At 35.6% G+C, this 20970-nt stretch overlaps 1 protein-coding gene across 3 annotated transcripts in view; it reads right to left on the bottom strand.

Annotated features, from left to right (window-relative positions):
• The window catches only part of KIF16B (kinesin family member 16B), a 370094-nt gene that overhangs the window by 268308 nt on the left and 80816 nt on the right, over window positions 1-20970 (bottom strand). For all 3 annotated transcript variants that reach the window (XM_027840333.1, XM_027840334.1, XM_027840332.1), the window contains exons 11-12: window positions 13830-13895; window positions 9450-9509 (exon numbers count right to left, since the gene is read on the bottom strand). In XM_027840333.1, coding sequence (XP_027696134.1) covers window positions 9450-9509; window positions 13830-13895 — 126 coding nt within the window. The remainder of the gene's footprint in view (window positions 1-9449; window positions 9510-13829; window positions 13896-20970) is intronic.

The following is a 20970-nucleotide window of genomic DNA, read 5'->3' as shown; positions in this document are numbered from 1 at the left end:
CTTTCTCAAATTTTCTTAGAACACTCTCTTTTGCCCTAATCATATTACATATTGTATCATTCTTATGGCACCTGTTAGAATATAAGTTCTTAATAAGCAGGGATTCTTATTTAGTAATAAGGATGATGATAATAAAATATATTTTAATAATAATAGCTATTATTATCATTATTATTATGATAGATACAGTGCTTACTGTGTGCCAAGCACTGTGCTAAGCGATTTTTATAAATATCATCTCATTTGATTCTCATAACAACCCTGTAAGGTAGGTGCTTTTATCATCCCCATTTTTTACAGTTGAAGAATCTGAGGAAGACAGAGGTTAAGTGATTTACTCAGGGTCACATAGCTAGTAAGTGTCTAAGGCTGGATATGAATTCAGATTGTCCAGACTCCAGGCCCAAGCACTCTTATCAACTGTGCCACCTACTGGCCTATTTTTCATCTTTATACCATATTCCGAGTGCATACCACAATGTCTTAAACAGTAGATGCTTCAAAAATATCGAATTGAATTGAAGATCAGCTTTCTCAATATAAACTTTCTGATCAAAAAATTAGGGAATTGAAATAATGTAACGAAATCAAGTACATTATTATAGGTTGGAGGTTTTAATGCACAACAACCCTATGAGACAGGAGTTATTATTATCCCAATTCTATAGATGGGTCAATTGATGCTTCAAGAGGTTAAGAGACTTCAAATCCAGAATGTTTTGATTCCAAGTTCAGTACTCTATCCATTGTACACTAAAGTGGTACATAACATTTCCAGAATGGGCAAACATAACCCCAGCTTTGCAAGGAAAGTCCATGGAAAAAACAGAATTCCCATTTAGACATCAGTTTGCAAGAAGAGCACACTAACGCATTATTAGTAAAGTTATGAACTAGTACTAATGCAATTTGTAATTATGTAAAGAAAATGACTAAATGCCTATATCCTTTGACTTGAAGATTTTTACTACTAAATACATTCCCCAGTTAATCAATGATTTTTACAAAAGCATCTACATGCATCAAAATATTTATAGAAGAACTTTTCATGGTAGCACACACACGGAAATGAAGTAGATTAGTGAATGGCTAAATCAATTACAGTATAATTACATAACGGAATATTACTAGGCTGTAAAAAATCATGAATGTGATAAATACAAGAAAGCATAGAGAGACATAAACTGATATAAAGTGACATAGACAGAATAAGAAAACAATTTACATGATGATTACAATGTAAGTGGAAAGAACAACAATAACAAAACAACTGAAACTGAATGAAGAAGCTTGACACCAAAGAGTCTCCATGAGAACATACCACATTCTCCCCTCCACCTCCAAGTCCTTTGCAGAAGTGGAGAATCATAGGTGTATATGATTCTGCGTATAACAAACATCAGACATGGCTGATATGTTTGGTTTTGTGTAACCTTTAAAAAAAATTCTTCATTTCTTAACGCTATATTACCAGGGATGGCTTTCTGAAAGGGAGTGGGGAAAGTACACTGAGGGAAATGTGATATAAAACAAATTATATCAATACAATTTATTTTCTAAAAGAAACTAGTTTTCCATTCAGAATTATTATTAAAAGTACTATGTCCAGGAAAGTAATGGATCCTTTATCTCCTTAAATTCACTGTGACTATGTATAAACAACATACATGATTACTAAAGGTCAGGATTTCAAGCTGGAAATATCTAAACATTTGTTCATAATGAGGCTAATAACCTGTAGTTAAAAAGGACGTACCCTTATTACTCCAATGACTGCAATGGATTAATTTTCATAAATAAAAACTAAGCACAGCTGCAAATGATATGCAAAGAAAATGTTTAGATTAAACTTACTTTTATATCAGCCAATGCAGAGAGTTTCCCTCAACCCTTTGTTTTCTAGAGTCTAAGAATTTGGAGCCCCGGGCAACTTCTTGCTGACTAGTTTCTACCACACATGAATCAAGTTCCATGAACCCACATGTATCATATGCCTACACAGTGATGCCAGTACTTAGGATAGTACCCAAATCCATTACATTACTGAAAAATGTACAGGGCTTCTATTAGAAATGCAAAATTGCAGAAAGGCCAGAAAATCTCCTACCAGTTCTCATTCCCATCTCATTCCTCTAGAGAGATGAGTTTTACTGGCTATATCTGATCTTAAAAATGAAATAGACTACTTAAATGTGTCTTAATGGAATATAGAAACAACCAATTTTTAAAAAGACATTCTACAGCAAAACAAAATCAAACCAACTATAACTAAATAAAAAAATGTTGTATTCTCATTGTACTCTGCATACAAAAAGTTCCAAAAGACCCTTAATACAATGGAAGCTTCTCTTAAATTGAATATTTTTCTTTTTCATATGGACATTTGTCATTCTGCACTCCCACTCTGGCCCAGTGGTGTATTAAAGTTGTAGCATAATTCCTATTTAAACTCTATTAATAGTACCTACTAATTACATACTTCATCACTATAGATTCATAGAATGTTAGATCTGAAGGGAACCTCAGAAATCATCTAGTCCAACTCCATCATTTACCAATGATGGAAATTAAGACCCAGAGAGGTGGCGTCATGCACAGTAAATTAGGAGAACACTTGAGATGCTCTTTTCAACAGATCATATTTTCTCAGTTGTACAAAAGGTATATATCATGCTTCCTCCTGGTCCCGATACAATTCCATACAATTAAAATCTGATATAATATGGTTAACTTACAGCATGAGTATTATTTTTGTCCCCCAACATTACACTGTACCATAAAACAATTCGCAATGCTGTTACTCAATGCTCTTCTCCATAATTCCTCATGAGCAACTATCAGAACACTTGTGTATGATGATGAATACTAAAAGGAATAATCAAATAAAATCTTTTCTAGTAGGGAATGAGATACATTAAAAAAAAAAAAGTAAACCAAGCCCTCTAAAGAAGATCTCACTACTAATTCTCAATTCAGTCTTTGGCCAGGCATTAAACAAAATCAGTCCATTCTGTGCAAGCCCATCTGCCAGGAAGTTTCCAGCTCCATGTTATACTTCAAACTACTCATGATTTATTTTAAAGCAAAAAGCTAACAGAGTTATTTGGAAGTTATGATAGCATACCCCAGGGTCTTTCAAAAAAAATTATATAATGCCAGTGTGGAAGAATCAAAAGGTGATACACAAATCAGTTGGAAGAAGGTAGAAAAGGAAAAATAATGGTTCTGGTTCCCTTCTCTTAATTTAGAGTCACTTCCAAAGATTTTTTTTTAAAGTAACACATAAGACATCTATGAAATCCAAGGTAAAATATACACTGAAGTAATGTTAAATTTTAGCTTTATAAGACAACTCCAAAACTAGACAGCTAATATAACATGCTGCTGTATAATGAGAGAAGTCAGGTTAAATAAACCCAAGTCAACAAATATTTAGCAAGGACCTACTATGTGACAAGTCACCATGCTAACATTAGAGATAAAAAGAAAGGTAAAAGATAGTCCCTACTCTCAAGGAGCTCACAGTCTAATGGAGGAGAAAACATGTAAATAATTATATAAAAACAAGACATATACAAGATAAATCAGAGATTAGCAACATAGGGAAGGCACTAGCAGTAAGAAGAATTAAATCAATAAAGCCATTCTGACAAAAGACTACTAAATAAAGAGAAAATAACTTTACAATTTCTAAAATCTAGTTAACCCCAAAATAGAGAAGTATATGGGTAGCAATTCCATTTTCCAAACTAGGAAAGTACGGCACAGAAAACTGAAGAAATCTCTTATTACTATACAGTAAGTCGCAAGAGGAGCTAAGACTAGTTTCCAAATCTCTGGAATCCAAATCTGCTACTCCCTCCATCAGGACACTTTATATGGGGTAAGAATGATTAGCCAGTTTTAAAGAATTCATAAATTCCTTACTTATAAGCACATACTAATAACGTATAGTGATAGGCTGCCGAGTCTCCTAATGAAGGAAATCTGATTTGAGTTTTTAAAATAGTTTTATGTTTTACCTGCATATAGTGTATATACAGGGTATTCTAAAAGTCTTAGTGCAGTGTTTACCTTTAATAACTTAAGATGCATAAATGTTACATACTTATCAATAAAAATAATTAGAAAGTTTATTCATTCCAATTCATTTTTCACTTAGTTACAGGAATTTTGAATAACAGAGTTTGGATTTTAATTTTTACAAGAGTAAACATTATGCATTGCATGTGCAATAGTTTCTGGATGACACCTTACTTAGATCAGTAGGGGAGGTCCTCCTGCTTAGCCGCCATGGTCACCTAATCTGTCTACATTAGACTTTTTCTTGAGGGGTCACATATGCAACAGAACATTGCTCTTTGGATGATCTTAAGGCTAAGATTACAAATACAGTCTCCTTTCAGTCATCAGACAACTGCTGATGAAAGTTTTTACAAGGTTTCAAAATTGAGGAGAAAAATATATAGCACAAAAATGATTATTTTGAATTTTAATAAGAAACATATCAATGTTTTTAAAATTTAAATAATTCACCTTTCAAATGTTGTTTTTCTAAGTTTGCAGCATCTGTTCCCTTCCTTGCCCAGCCCACATACCCTTGTTTTCCAATACAAAATTAAGACAGGGCTTCAGAATGCCAAATATAACTAAAAAGTGGAACTCAAATTAAAAAAATAACAATAGCTATCACAGCAAGCACAGTTAGGTGGAAAGTATCCTGGAACAGGAGTCCAAGGGTATAGGTTTGATTGTAGACTCTGATACTTATGCAATCCTGTGCAAGTCACTATCTCCCCTGACCTTGGATTCATCCTTTGTAAAATGAGAAATCAGGACGAGACAGTCTCTAAGGTTCTTTCCTGATCTAAATCCTTAGATCATAGGACAGTAGCAAAGAAATCTCAAATGAGCTTGGAAGGTATAAGGAAGAAAGACAGCTCTCTCTTCATTAGCCTTTACCAAATCCTTAATATCTAGCACATATCATGTTTTCTTTTCATCTACTAAAATTCCCCCAACCCATCCCCCCAAAATGCCAAAAAACTGAGATTTATGGAAAACAATAATTATCAGAAGAAATACACATGGTTTCGAATCAAACATCACCAAATGAAAAAACAATCTGAGTGCTCCACATAGTGGGTAACATTCTAACAATGACAGTATAAACCTCCTTTAGCAATAATTTAGAGAAACACTGCAACAGTTTAAGAAATGAAAAGGCTTAAATTTTTCAACATTATAGAAATGCCTCTTATGCAAAAATATGTGGGGCATACTAATGACTTTAAAAATAGTTAAATGATTTAAACTGTTCTTAAAATGCACTTTTAGTCCATTCACTCTAACAAAGAGGAAAAGTAAGCTTAATCAGGATAAAGGCCAACTGAGGCAGGCTTTCTTGGATCAAAGACCATGGGTCCATTTCTCTAACAGTTCCTGCTGCCATCAGAGGCATGTAAAAGGGCTACATTTCCAGAGGTGGCAGCATAAGTGATTATTCCAAAATGGAGATGAGAAGATGCTCAGATCTCTGCACAAAGGAAAGCCTCTCTCGGCAAAGGAAATGCTAAGAAAGTGCCTGGGCACAATGAACATCATTACTAACAAGGGGAGGAAAGGTAGAAAATCTAATGGTTAAAAAAAAAATTAATCTCATTTTTCTCTCACTAACTTCTGTATCCAGGAAGACTTGATCTAGGACTACAGCAGCCCCTGATGATTCAAGACTTCCAAGAATTTGACTATAGCACAAAATAACAATTGTCTCAGCTCCTACAACAATCTAAATGCCTGAAAAGTATTCAAGAAGTGATGATGTAGACAAAAGGTATCGGTTAGACATCTATCTTCCTTGAAGTATCAGGAAGATCTTTATATTTTCAGCTGACCACAACTTTTGAAACAGTCGCCAAATACAGAGTCCAAAAGCTAGTCCAAAAGTTAAGTGGCTACAGAAAGTTCAACACTGGAATGGAAACAGGAAGTACGAATGAGGTCTTACAACTCGTTTATACAGCACTTCACAGTGTGCAAATTATTTTACATCTCATCTCCTCTGATCATGACAACAACCCTATGAAGTAAGGACAACAGCTATGATCATTTCTGTATTTTACAGATGTGGAAACTGAAGCTTAGCAAGATTAAATGACCTACCCACAGTAACACAGCTAGCAAGCATTGGAAGCAGAAGTCTAATTGGTATCTTTCCCCACACCAGTCCTAGCATTCTTTCCACTGTACCAGGCTACTTACCTAATTATTTTTCAGGGCTAAGGAAATGAAGCTGTATCATATAACAGGGGGAGTTACATTCTATCTCAGTGATTTTCCAAATGTGGTCTGGGGGCAACCTGTCAAGAGGTTCTGAAGGTCAAAACTACTTTCAAAATAATACCAAGATGCTTTAATTTCTAATACGGTAAATATTGATAGATATAACTCATACAAACAAATGCTTTCTAGAAGGTTCTCAACAACTTTTCAAGAGTGTAAACAGGTTTGAAAACCCTTACCTCTGTACCTCAAAACCTCTGTGTCCTCATCCAACCTCTCTTCTTTTGTTCTAGTTTGAAAAGATGAGACTGGGGCAGCTAGGTGGCACAGTGAATAGAGCTCTGAACTGGGAGTCAAGAGGACCCGAGTTCAAATCCCCCCTCAGATACTTACTAGTTGTGTGACCCTGAGCAAGTCTCTTAACCCCAACTGCCTCACTAAAAAAAAAAAAAAAAAGATGAGACAGCTTTCCTGCTTACCAAGAGTAAACCTTCCACTTATATATTTGATTCCTATGTCCTCTGGGAGTTTGCTTAGTTAAAGACTCTCATCTTCAATTTCTATCTACTTGTCCCACATCTCCTTTATCCTTAAAAAGTAAGACCTGTTTACCACCTCACATTTATCAGATTGGCTAATATGACAGAAAAGGAAAATGATAAATGTTGGAGGGGATGTGGAAAAATTGGGGCACTAATGCACTGCTGGTGAAGTTGTGAACTGATCCAACCATTCTGGTGAGCAATTTGGAACTATGCTCAAAGGGTTATAAAACCATGCATACTGTTTGATCTAGCAATACTGCTCTAGGTATATATCCCAAAGAGATTTTTTTTAAAAGGAGGAGAAGGGAGACTTATTTGTACAAAAATATTTATAGCAGCTTTTTTTGCTGTGGCAAAGATTTGGAAACTAAGGGGATGCCCATCAATTGGGGAATGGCTAAACAAGTTGTGGTACGTGACTGTAATGGAATATTGCAGTGCTATAAGAAATGATGAGCAGGATGATTTCAGAAAAACCTGGAACAACTTACACGAACTGATGCAAATTGAAGTGAGTAGAACCAGAACATTGTACATAATAATAGCAATACTGTATAATGACTACCTAAATGAATGACTGAGCTATTCTCAGCAATACAACAACCCAAAGACAATCCCAAAGGACTCATGAAAATGTGATCAGCCTCCAAAGAAAAAACTAATAGGCTGAATGCAGGTCAAAGCATACTATTTTTTTTACCTTCTGTAATTTTTTTACCTTCTGTAATTTTTTTCTTTTTTTTTTTCTTTTTCCTTTGGGTCTGTGTCTTCTTTTACAACATGACTAATATGGCAATATATTCTGCATGACCAAACATGCATAACCTATATCAAATTGCTTACTGTCTCAGGAAGGGGAGAGGTGAGGGAGGGAAAGAGAAAATTTGGAACTCAAAAAAAGTTTTAAATGAATATTAAAAAAAAAGAAAAACAAATAAAAGAAAAAAAAAGAACTCTTAACCTTAACCTTAATATTCCTTCAAATTAGAATCCTCTCTCTTTCCTTTCTTTCTAGCCTATTCTCACTTTCTAAATGATCTTTTTTCACATCCTTGGCCAAGTGATTTTCATAATGATCCGTTCTGATATTTTTTTCTACTTTTTTTTTTTTTGGCTAGGCAATGGGGTTAAGTGACTTGCCCAGGGTCACACAGCTAGTAAGTGTTATGTGTCTGAGGCCGGATTTGAACTCAGGTCCTCCTGAATCCAGGGCCAGTGCTCTATCCACTGTGCCACCTAGCTGCCCCTCCCCCCCGTTCTGATCATATTATTCTACTCAAAAATTTTTAGTGTCTCTCCAAAGTCTACCCAAGAAGAAAACAACTTCTAATCTTGGCATCCAAGGTCCAACACACCTTTCCTTTCATCACATCCTTCTCTTTGTATATGCTAGGTTCTAGCAAAACAGAATACTTTATGATGCATTTTTATCCTATCTTGTCTCCACGCATTTGCTCAAGTTGTCCTCTGCATCTAACGTGGGCTGCCTTTATCTTGTCCAGCTGATATCTCTCCCTTCCTTCAAGGCCAATCCATATATAACCTCTTCCAATAAGCCTTCCCTGATGACTTCCTTAGATGAAAGTGATCTTTCTCTCATTCATAGCATCTCATAGCACTTTCCATGTTGTTCTTATTTGTACCTATTCCACTTTAAGCTTCTTAAAGACAAGGTTTACATTTTACATGAAAAAAGTTTAATTCCTTGAGGGCAAAGATTACATTATGTTTCACGTTAATATACTGAATGCCTAGCATAAGGTCTTGCACATAGGAGTTACTTGATAAATGTATAGTTCGATTTTAGCTACATATCCATACTGATGATTCAAAAAGAAATTTGCTAATAGGCCATTTTCAGTTCTGCAGAAAATATTTTCTTCTCAATATGCTAGAAATAGGAATCCTAAGATGACAGTCTTTTTATCATTTTTCATCACAAGAGAATAACATGAAAGATTTCAGGCTTAGATTTTCAACCAAAGAAGAGTCTTTCAACACAGGCAGGCCACTGTTGTGGCATCAGCATAAAGTTAGACAAGAATGAAAACAGAAAGCATCTTATACTTGTAATTAGGGAAGTTGTAAAAAGGTTCTCTTTACTACATAGCTGTTCTGTAATTTCTTCTGCCAGAAACTTATGTCATTTCTGTCTAGGATTTGGAAAGGTAAGAAATAACCTGTGAAAAATTATTCGTTTTGCAATTCCTGAAAACCAATCATGCAACAGATGCAAACTTTACAAAGACAGTAGTTTCTTTCAAGTGATTTTTGTTTTTGCATTGGATAACACATTTCATGCTATATGCACAAGCATATAGATGTACTAAAGTACTAAATGCTCTTGAATATTCTATAAACTTCTGTGCTGTGCTGAGTTACAAATGGAAAAGATCCAACAGGAAGAAGATTTCATAAGTCTTAACATAAACGTAATAAATACCCAAAGTAACTTGAATGCTTATTTGCCTCTCACTCCTAATCACACAGGACAATTTTTAAAGAAATCAAACTAGGCTAAACAACTTCACTCACATTATTTCCAGCAAAGTACATGATAGCAATGCTTGAAAAGAATTATCTGAAGACAAAATGTCATTTTAAGTTATGATCAGGTCTTACTTTCAAAATATTTTGAGTTTCATTCCACTTGTTTGTCCATTCTTTGGTCAATTCTTGTACCTGAAAATAAAATAAATATTTAATGAATGTTCAGTGAAAAAGAATTTCTGCGACTCTCTCATTACCCAACAAAATTTCCAAACCCATGACAGCTTATGATGGTATACATTATAATTTTTAAGCAAAATACCCCAACTATTTCCCAAAAATAATTCAAAGGATTTTATGTCATTCTATAAATGTTCCTTTATGTCAAAGAGCTAACAAAATAAAAAATCTGCAAATGTGGATCAGAGTTTTAAACTCTGCACTGTACAAATGAAAGCAGTTTTCATGGATATTAATCAGCCTTAGATAATCAAGGCTGGCAGCATCCTATTTAATTGTTAATTTTGCTTGACTATACTTTAGGTACTAGGAAATAGTGATTTACTTTTCTTTATAATAAGACATAATGATTAGACAATCACAGACTGCAGTTTTCTTTTAGAGATGATCTGCTCCAGTCACTAATTAATAGATTTTCTAAGTCTCAATACTGTCTTTTTTTTAATTTTATGACTCAGTTCTATTTTAATAAAGATAGACATGTAATAAGATCAACTTCCTTCCATAATTGTGAAATATATATCGGATATACATTTTGAAATGTCTTATGACCTGACACACCAATATGCAGCAGCCCTGCATAATGGGTCAGTGGTGAATTTGAAGCCAGAAAGACAGGATTCAAATCTAGCCTCTAATACTAGATTTCTGATTCTAAGCAAGTCATTTAACCTAAGCCTCGAGCAACTTTCCAGAACTATCTACCACGGCTAAGTTGTATTAGTTGAAAATTTTGTTTTTCAAAGTAAATGAGGATATTTTGATAGTCCAATGTAATCCAACAATGTAATAACCCAATCATTTAAAAAACAACTAAAATAGACCAAAAAGTACAAATGTAATCCCTAAATTAGGTCCTAAAAAACACAGGAAAAAACCAGAAGGGGAGAATATACTATGCAGATAAAACATCCACAAGAAGGGATGAACTAGAGGAGCTCAGAAGCATTTATGAAGACTTCATCTTTTCAAAATTTTGTTCACCTCTATCTCTGCTGCCATCCCTCCTTTCCTCACTCTTCTTTTTCAACCCTACTAGAGTTTCCAGTAAAGATGTCTATCTTTTAGCTACCCATGCTACTGAGAATGTCTTTAAATCCTATGTTTTTACACTTGGGTAGAGGGAAAAGAGCTCTGGATTTGGATTCAGAAGATCTTGGAGGTTAAATCCTGGTTTCAGTACCTGTCAAAAGTGTGACGTTGACAGATTGGGAAAAGGGGTAATCAGAAGCAAATACTTCTGAGGAGGGACAGGGTCAAAAGAAAGAACAGAATAAATGGGGGGAGGGCAGGATAGGATTAAGGGAAATAGAGTTAGCTTTTCACAGCATGTCTACTATGGAAGTGTTTTGCATAACTGCACATATATAACCTATATTTAGTTGCTTGCCTTATCAATGAGGGTGGGTGGGGAGGGAGGAAGGGAGAAAATTTGGAACCCAAAGTTTTAAAACACATGTTTAAAAAAAAATGTTTTCACATGCAACTGGGAAATAAGAAATACAGGAAATGGGGTACAGAAATCCATCCTGCCCTACAGGAAAATTGAAGGGGAAGGAAATAAGAGAAGGGAGAGAGAGATAGAAAGGAAGGCAGACTAGGGGAAGGGGTATTCAGAATGCATGCCATCTTGGGTGGGGGGAGGGGAGAGATGGGGTGAAAATTTGGAACTCAAAATCTTGTGGAAGTAAATGCTGAAAACAAAAATAAATTTTAAAAATTACCATAAAAAAAAGTGTGACCTTGAGCAAACCTCAATTTCCTAATTTGTAAAACAAAGAGGATTAACCTAGATGACCACTTAGGTCCTTTCCAACTCTAAAATCCTATGAAGAGATGACTATGAATAAGAAAAATATGTATGTTGGTATAGTAAGTAGAGGGTTAGACTTGGCATCAAGACCTGGATTTGAATCCTGCCTCAGCCAGCTATGCAACCCTGGTAAAGTGACTTGACCTCTGTAGGACCTCATTTCTTTATCTGTAAAATGGGGATAATAATAGTACCTAACTCACAGAATTGCTTTGCAATATGAGGGACCAGTTGAGATTATGTAAAAGCAACTCGTAGTGGACGCAATCACGCAATCAGCATGGTTTCATGATTTTCTCTAGTTTCATTCAGCAGCAGGTGAGGAAGAATGAAGAGAGCAGGTGGTAGGAGTAATCCAAGGTTAGAGATTATAAAGGCACGACGAGTGACAGACAGGATAGTGGGAAAGAGATTCAAGTGTTTCCACACTTAAGGGTAGTACAGAGTTAAAGTTGTTCAACACAGGGTGACAACAGGGAAGGAAAGAGTGTAGTCAGTGCAGGAGTGATGGCCTGGGAAAGAACCAAGGGATAGAGGTACTAGAGGTCACAGGAAGGATAAAGAATAGGGTCCAGGCTCATAAGTCACTGGAAAAATGTAATGATAGCAGATTACGAACAGGTAGAGGACTTTCAGAATTCACGAGCATGGGACTAATATTTCTCCTAACAGGCCTATATACTATTTAATAAATGAATAAATACTTAATTCCAATATCCAGAATCTTCTTAGTATGTAAGGAAACAATTATATGTAGCAATGAATTGCATTACTGACACCACCTTTCTTAATGGATTTGAAAGGAAAATTAACAATACTAACCACTCCAGAGTTAAGCCAAGTCTTAAGAGATAATTCAATGACAGATATCTTTTACAGTTAAAATACAAATTACTTGACATTCAATAGTGGTTTTTTTAACTCAGAAAAGATGTGCACTAAGAAGCTGATTTGAAATACCATTCTTAAAAAGGATTGAAATTAAGATGGGAATACCAAATTAATGTACAAAATCACTTGTGGATAAAGAGTTAGCAGCTGTTTTCTAGTTAGAAATTTCTTTTTGAAATGCAAAATATCCACACTACCAGAAATTTCTCATCAAAGGAAGCATTATCCAATCCCTTTCAAATATAATCAAATAACTTATGAAAAACTGTACATTTTTCAAGTATTTTGCCAGAAACTTTGATTACCATAATCCACTCATATTTATTGGGAAAAAAAAAACTTTCATCATTATGACACAGTTTTCTTAAAAAGCTGCAATTTTATCATTGTGATTATGGTAATGATCTTTAGTACTAATAACCTAAACTAAACAAAAATATCAAAAGACTAGAATGAGGTCTTCCTAAAACATGGCAAAATTTCTGAGCAAGACAGATAAAGGTTTCTGTCAGCACAAAAATATTGTTTATTAAACTAATCTACTCTGAATATTCCTGATAACTATTATCCGAACAGGATGCGTGATTTCACTGGCAGGAGGAAACTTCCTCTCCTAAGGCAAGAAAGCATTTTCTCTGGACTTCCTCTCCTAAGGCAAGAAAGCATTTTCTCTGGACTCCTCTCATTTTCTCTGGACTCCTCTCCAAAGAAGATGCAGCTGAGGGACTGGCCCAGATTCACACACATATTATGTGTTAGAGGCAAAATCTGAGCCCCATCTTCCTAGCAAGCTTCTTAGCAGCTACAAAAGCCACCATATCACACCACCTCTCAAATATAGTTCAGATGCAACTAAAGAATTTCAGTGTGCAAACTAGAATTAGGTTTAAAATGGTAAACATTTCAGGAGAAAAATGGTCATTCCAAATGAACGTCTATACTAATGCTATTTCTACATACAATCCACATGAGGATCATTTGTTTGCCAAACAGATGCCTATAAATTCCTTTAAGAGGAAACCTTGATCTTCCTCCTTACTTAAGCTTAATCATTTGGAACATGAAACAAAATATGGCCAAAATTGTTCCTAAAATATTTTTTCCCATAATCTTTCTCTCATTACATAATATAAATATATTCTATTTAATCAGGCAGTGATGAAACTAGTTTTCAAAAAGCATCACCTCACCCAGATCCTACTTAGTCCTTAGAGTATGGACTGTTCCACATTCATTTGCCAATATTATTCCATTCTCTTATTATTCATCACCACTGAACTTCTCAGTACCCTAGGCAACTCTCTGAATGTATAATTGCATTAGTGGGGGGAGTTTCTCACATTGGTAAAGGAAGTTTCTTACACGTACAAAATTGTATCCAAAAAACGTACCAAAAAACCAAGAGCAATAGCATATTTCTCTTCAAATGTTCGCTTTTCTTGAAAAGGCAGAATTAAGAAAAAAATGTATTTCAGTCTCAAATGTCAAATACTAAAATAAAATGCATACAGAAAGGGCACATGATTCATAGAGGTTCATTATAGAGAATGTGATAAGCTAGTACTTACTCTTGCTTCATTCTGCTGGAGTTTCTCTTCCATACTTAAAGCTGTTGGTGAGTCCAATAGTGCAATCTAAAATTAAAATATAAATGAACATAATTATTAGTAAAAAGTAGTAAGGTATAGAACACATTTTTTCCTGGTGAATAAGAAAGGATAAACAATTTGTATAATGCAATAATATAGATACAACTGGAACAATGATCCCCCATGATCTCCTACTATAAATGTATTAATTGTTAAATTTACATGGCTAATGAGTTGCTTTATATTAATTCACTTGAATAATTCAGGACTATTTGTCAATCTTTAGATAATATTCATGTTGAAAACATATACAGGTGAATATATGCATAAATATACATATGTATACATACACAAACATATGCACATGTATATTTGTATACCCTTATCAAATCTGATACCTTTTAATGACTTTGCTTCTTAAAGAGCAATCAACTCTCAATAAAGCAAGGGAAGGAAATGTCAGATTCTATTGATAAATTGCTTAAAATACTATAATCATAAAATTTTTTAATTGAAAATGCTTCAAATTTGCATGCACATAGGACATAATTTTTATCACAGAAATTTAATTTTTAATTATAATCACTAAAATAAATAACCACAGGAAATCAAACTTTGTGTTGAAACTTAGGGTAACTAATATTCTCAATGAACCATGGTGATATTTGGAATACAATATTCTGGGAATACAAGACTGCCCACACTAAAAATAATATAGGAATTTATATGCTGTAATGGGCATTTAAGAACACCTGCCTATTTAATCAAGCATTACAAATTTAATTAATTTAGGTTAGGTCTGTATTGTCTCACACAACCATTTATAGCTTCATAATGAGATTACTATTCATTATAGTAGACCCTCATTATTATTATTACTATATATTAAGTTTATCAGAGGATCTGATTTTTATTAGAGCTTAAATCATATTTGGGAAAAATACAATAGAGTGAACCTCTCTCTGTCCACCCCTCCCTCCCACTTACCCTTCTGCAACAACAGCAATACTATATATACACACATAAGTTTAAACATATGTTTAAAGACTTAAGAACTTTGATCAACACAATAATCAAGTATAATAACAGAGTACCAATAATCCATCTCCTCACAAAAAGACAATAGACTCAATATGAAGAATTTGATACCCATTTTGGACATGGCTAATACAGGAATTTATTTTGTTTGTATTTTTATTACCTGGGTTTTGTTTTGTTTTTTGAAGGGGTAGTGGAGTGAAATGGTAGAGAATGAAAATAAATGCTTGTTAATTTTTTAAAAACAAAAAATAGGGGGAAATAATGGGGGGGGGGGAAGGTTTCTCAGTTTGGATTTGCTTAATGACCCTTGGTTTTAATGATACTCTTGGTTTTAAAGTATTTGTGGTCTTTTCCCTATCAGGAAAATGGAATCATATAATCAGGAAAATAAAACGTATCCTGAAAATCTGTCCAATAAAGCATGCACATATTGCCTTTTTAAAGAAATATTTTAAAGACAATAAAATGAATGCAGACAACACCCACAGCTGACTACCAGTAAATAATGATGATTACCTTGTTGACAAAATACAAAGAGAGTAGGTTTCTCCTTCATGCACTGCTGATCATCTCTATCCTTTCCAAATTAGGTCCTGAAATTAGCTGCCCAAATAATTGGTTTCACCCTGCAAACAGCACCATGGGTGTTTGGTTTTGAATGTCACTGATTCTAAGTGCTTTGATATCGAAGAAGGCTTCATATTACCCTTTGATATATAAACATGCACCATCCTAACTGATGTGGGAGGAAGGGAAATATCAGAATCAGAGAGACCATGAAGCATGCAGAGACATTCCATAACTGGTTCCAGTCCGAAAACCAACTGGTAAACGGCAATTGCTTTGATTGACTGCAATAATGGAAATGGCTCCAAAGGTGGAGAATAATCTGCAAGTACCAACTTTATAAGTTTTAAAAGGTCAGGAGAACAAGCCTCTGGAAAATTAGGAGCCTCCTGAGGATTCCACAAGTCCAAGTCTATACTATATTTTGCAGCCAGTCAAGAACTGGCGCCCAAGGAGAAAGGTGTGACCTTCAGAAACTAGTCCAGAGGTAGCTAAGGTGACAACGCATCTTGAAGTACAGTACTTCCTCTGTACATGAATATGTTCTATCTGTTGCCTCCAGGATAAGGTGATCACCTGAAATCTCATTTCCATGGTGATTTAACTCAATTTTTGATATACCTTCTCAGTTCCCTCAGTCACCTCTCTCCTTTGATCAGAGGGCTAGAGGACAGAGTACCAAACTCCTCCCAAAGCCTTCCTTTATAGAAGCCTACAATCTGAAATTTTCTTTCTCCTCAGGAGCTCTCCTTGGTTGGGACTCCATAGAAAAACATCATGGTCCTCCCCCCTGCTTTTCAGTTTCCTTTTTGTGTGTTGTCTTCACCCATTAGATTGTAAAACCTTTGAGGGCTAAGCACAGTGCCTGGCACATAGTTAAGTGCTTACTAAATGTTTACTGAACTGAAATGAATTGAAGAATTACCAAACTAAACTCCAGAGATAATCAGATGTAGTCTTTGAAATCTCTCTAGAAAGTCAAGATCTCTCTAGATATCAATTTAGAAATGCAGAATGAATATTCTGAAAAGATGGATTCCTTAGAACTTGGTCTCATAACATCACATAAACTTTCCACTGAAAATAACATGAAGTATTAATTAAAGCTTCCACCACACTGGTCTCACATGTGGCATTCAGTCTTCTGTCTCCCTTCCTGCCTTTACACAGGCTGTACACAAGGCCTTGAATACCTCACCTCTCACCTCAACCTCTTAGAATCTCTAGTTTCCTTCCATGCCATCTGTCTGTGCTTATCTGTGCACAAGTCTGCTCCTAGAGGACCAAGCCAGTTGCCTCCCTCTTTGTATCCCCAGGGTCTAGCACAATGACTACATATAGCAGGCTAATTCACTTTCTACAAAGATCAAATGGACATAGTAAATAGCTATGGCTCCTTATTCAGATCAGAACTGAGAGCCAAGACTTTCATGTTATGCGATTCTCAATCTCAACCAGTATATTTTACAGTCAATCATCTTCACTATATGAAAAGGTCTGAGCTTTACATCTCTTGTAGGGCAGTCTTGCTCAATATGAAGAGGAGTTGGGACTGAAAGCAGCAGGGATACAAGGGTGCTTGAACCCCTCTAATGAAGGGGAACCCAATACTCCTGGGGCAGCTAATTATTAAGAAGTTTCCCTTGGGTTTCAGTCTAACTTTGCAATTCTCACTCAGTTCCTACATGGCACTCAATCCCTCTTCTTGAAAGCAGTTATCATGTCCTCATGGAGTCTTCTCTTCAACAGACTAAATATCCCCAATTTCTTCAAATAATCTTTAAATGATGTGAAATCAGGCCTTTCCCCATCCTAGTTGTAATCAATTTCCAACAGTCTATGAAACATCAAATGATTCTGTGGATTCCATTTATTCAATCACTCACAAAACATCCAAGGAGATCCAAAAGTGGGTTATTAAATTCTTAACTGAAATCAACAAATGTGTGACATCATAAAGCCACAGTCATGTACAATTGCATCAACTTTTTTGGGGGGGGTGGTATAGACTTCTTATGTCACTGGAATAGAGAACTGACTTGAGCTAATAAAATTCCCTCAACTAATGCAGACCTTCCCCTGCTCAGCAATTTCTGGTCTTAAGGAGATGCCTAGGGCACTAAGAGTACTTCAAGTGACTTGCCCAGATTCATATAGCCAATATGTGTCTGAGGCAGATTTTTCTTTTTTCCAAAAGGTTTTTTTTTTTAGTTCTCAAATTTATTTCCTATTTCTCTCTGAAAATTTTCCTTGTCCATGCTCTGTCAGATATTTTCTCTCATTAGCGTCTCAGGTTTAAATTAAAATCCAAACAAAAAGAAAATGTTATAAGAATGTTCTCTATTGAAACTCATTTGGGTGTTACAAGTTTCTGTGAGGCAGATCTTCTTGATGATGAGGCCAACACTCAATACATCGGACCATACAGCCTTTATCAATTCCATAAAAAATTTAAAACATCAACATGTCTACCTCGCTGGCTAGATCTGTAATTGAATAAACTACCAGAGGGAAATTCAGTCAGGCATAAAGAACCAGAATGGGTTATAAAAATTCTAAAAACATTTTTACAAAGAAATTACACATGACTAGGTAAGGCAAGATTCCTGGTCATTTCATGGTAATGGGGTCCATCAGTCAATAAACATTTATTAAATGCCAACTACATGTCAACCACTATGCTAAGCACTTAGAAACACAAAAAGAAACAAAAGATAGTCCCTGACCTCAAGAAGTTCATAATCTAATGGAGAAACAATCAAACAAATATGTACAAATAAGCTATATACAGGGAAAAAATAGGAAATAATTAAAAGAGGGAAGGTACTAGAATTAAAAGAGATTGATAAATACTTCCTGTAGAAATGGAATTTTAGTTGGGACTTAAAAGAAGCCAAAGATGCTGATAGGCAGAGATGGGGAGAGAGAACATTTCAGCCATGGGGGACAAATAGCAAAAATGCCTGTAGCCAAGAGATGGAGTGTCATGTTCATGGAAAAGCCAGGAGACCAGAGTCACTTGATCAACAAATAAAAAGCAGTGGGGAATAAGGTGTAAGAAGACTGGAAATGTAGGAGGAGATAAGTTATGAAGGACAAATGGAAGATTTTATATTTAATCCTGAAGGCAATCAGAAGACATTGGATTTTGTCGAGTATGTGGATTGACATGGCTGGGCCTGCATTTTACAAAATCACTTTGATGGCTGAATGGAGGATGGATTGGAGACACTTGAAGCAGGCTGACCCACCAGCAGGCTATTGTAATATAGTCCAATATAATCCTTCATCAGAGTGGGAGCAGTTTTAGAGGAGATAAGGGGGGCATATTTGAGAGATATTGCAAAGGTGAAACTGAAGACCTTGAGTATGGGAGATGAGAGACAGTGAGAGTCAAAGACAACAGTTAGGTTATGATCCTGAGGGATGAGGAGGATGGTGTTGGCTGGAAAGGCCAAAAAATGCCATATTGTGAAGAAATTAAATGTTTAAACAGAGTTTACAATTGATGCTAGAAGCAATAGAGAGCCACTGAAATTTACGGAAAAGAGCAACATGATCATGAGCTTTAGGAAAATCACTTTGGTGGGTGCATGGAGAATTGATTAGAATGGACAAACAGATAAAAAAATTACCCTTACACCTATACAACTCACATTCCCGTCTACAGTGACAATGGTGAAGTTGTAGAAAATGAAAACAAAACCAAAAAAATTACAGCTGCAGATCATCAATAATCATTAATTTAAGTACTGATGCTATAAATGTGAAGTCTTTCTCTAACAATTCATAACCTGACATAAAATCACAGAGGCCTTCAAGTCTAACCTCCTCACTCTATAGATGAGGAAACCAAAGGCTAAGCATGTTGCCTGAATTCATCGAGATAGTAAGTGGAAGAGGTAACACTTGAATCCAAGTCCTCTAACTCTAAAATCAATACACTTTGAACTGCAAAGTGCTACCTCTCATACTTTTAGAGATGTTTAACCACATCAGTGTTGATGCTCTTGATAGACATGAAACCAGAAGACATAAGACATCCTTCTGCCTCCTTGACCACTCATCTTCAGATTCTTTTCCATGATCTTCATCCATCTTCCATTCTCTTACAAAAGGAAGGCGTCTACCCCTAGGCTCTGTCCTGGGTCCTGTCCTCCACACTCTGCCACAGTGATTTCATCAGTTTCAGTACATTCAACTATTACTCCAGTTACACATTATCATGTTCTTTTTCAACATTTCTCATTGGATGTCCCATATACATCTAAAACTCAACACGTCCAAAATGGAGTTCTTTATCCTTCTACCTCATGTCCTCCCCTTTTCTTCCTCATTTTCCTTGAGAGCACCAACATCTTTCCAATTGCCAAAGTACATTAACTTGGAGTCATGCTCAACTCTTCCCCCTCAGCTCTTACTCAATGAATCCAAAACCATATCTTATCAGTTCTACAGCCAAGATACATAAGATGTATCTTGCATCTATCCCCTTTCTCTCCACTCACAAAGCCCAAACCCTAGCTAAGATTCTCATTACCATCCACCTAGACTGTTGGGACAGAATCTCAACTGATTTCCATTCTTCTCACTTCTCAAACCCATTCTCCACCTGCTACCAAAGTGAGGTCCCTAAAGCATGCTCCTCTTTGTTCAAGAAGTTCCAGAAGTTCCCTCTTAGCTTTAGGATAAAATGTAAGCTTCTCTGCTTGGCATTGAAAGCCCTGAACAATCTAGATGCTGCCTACATTTCCAGACTCATTGTACATCAATGCTATTTCACACACTCTAGGTTCCAGCCAAACTGAATTTGCTTTGACTTATACACAACATTCTATCTCCTGACTCCAAGTCTTTGCACAGACAGTTCCCCATGCCTGAGACGCTCTCCTTCCTCACCTCTCCCTCACAGAATTCTTGACTTTAATCAAAGTTCAATTGAGGAAGCCTAACTATATTCCACCAGTTGCTAGCACCTTCCCCCCCAGACAATATTTTGTATTTTGTATTTAAATTTCTATGCACATAATATTTTTCCCCAATAGGATATAAATTCAATAAGGCCAGGGACTGTTTTGTTTTCTTCTGGACTGTGATTTCACTGACTCTCAGTGAGGAACTTCTTCAACCAATGCAGGTCAGTTTCTTCCCCACAACTTAGAGTCTTAGAGAGTAGCCTAAAGCCATAGGATCAACCTCAAACAGAAATGAATCCTTACAGGATCCATATTGACTTAAAAAAGAAAAAAATCATAAATTAACTTATCTATATTTTTTTTAAAAAACATTTACCAGTTAGATTTTAATCTGGTTCAGCAGCACTCAAGGAGTTTTGTGGGCAGTAGCAAGTTAACACCTTTGGCTTAGATTTCGTTCTTGTGTTTGTCTTTCCTTCTTAAAGAGGACCATGACATCAAAAAGATGATGCCATGACTTGCAATTGACTTTGTTTTGGGTGAGGAAGGCTGTGCAAGGTCATCAGTCTCACTTTCTCCTCCACAGCCACCTGGGT

This window comes from Vombatus ursinus, unplaced genomic scaffold (genome assembly GCF_900497805.2).
Source record: "Vombatus ursinus unplaced genomic scaffold, bare-nosed wombat genome assembly UNPS02014841.1, whole genome shotgun sequence".
In the NCBI taxonomy this organism is placed as follows: Eukaryota; Metazoa; Chordata; class Mammalia; order Diprotodontia; family Vombatidae; genus Vombatus; species Vombatus ursinus.
Note: the sequence above shows the minus strand (reverse complement) of the source record. Positions and strands in the feature narration are given on the sequence as shown.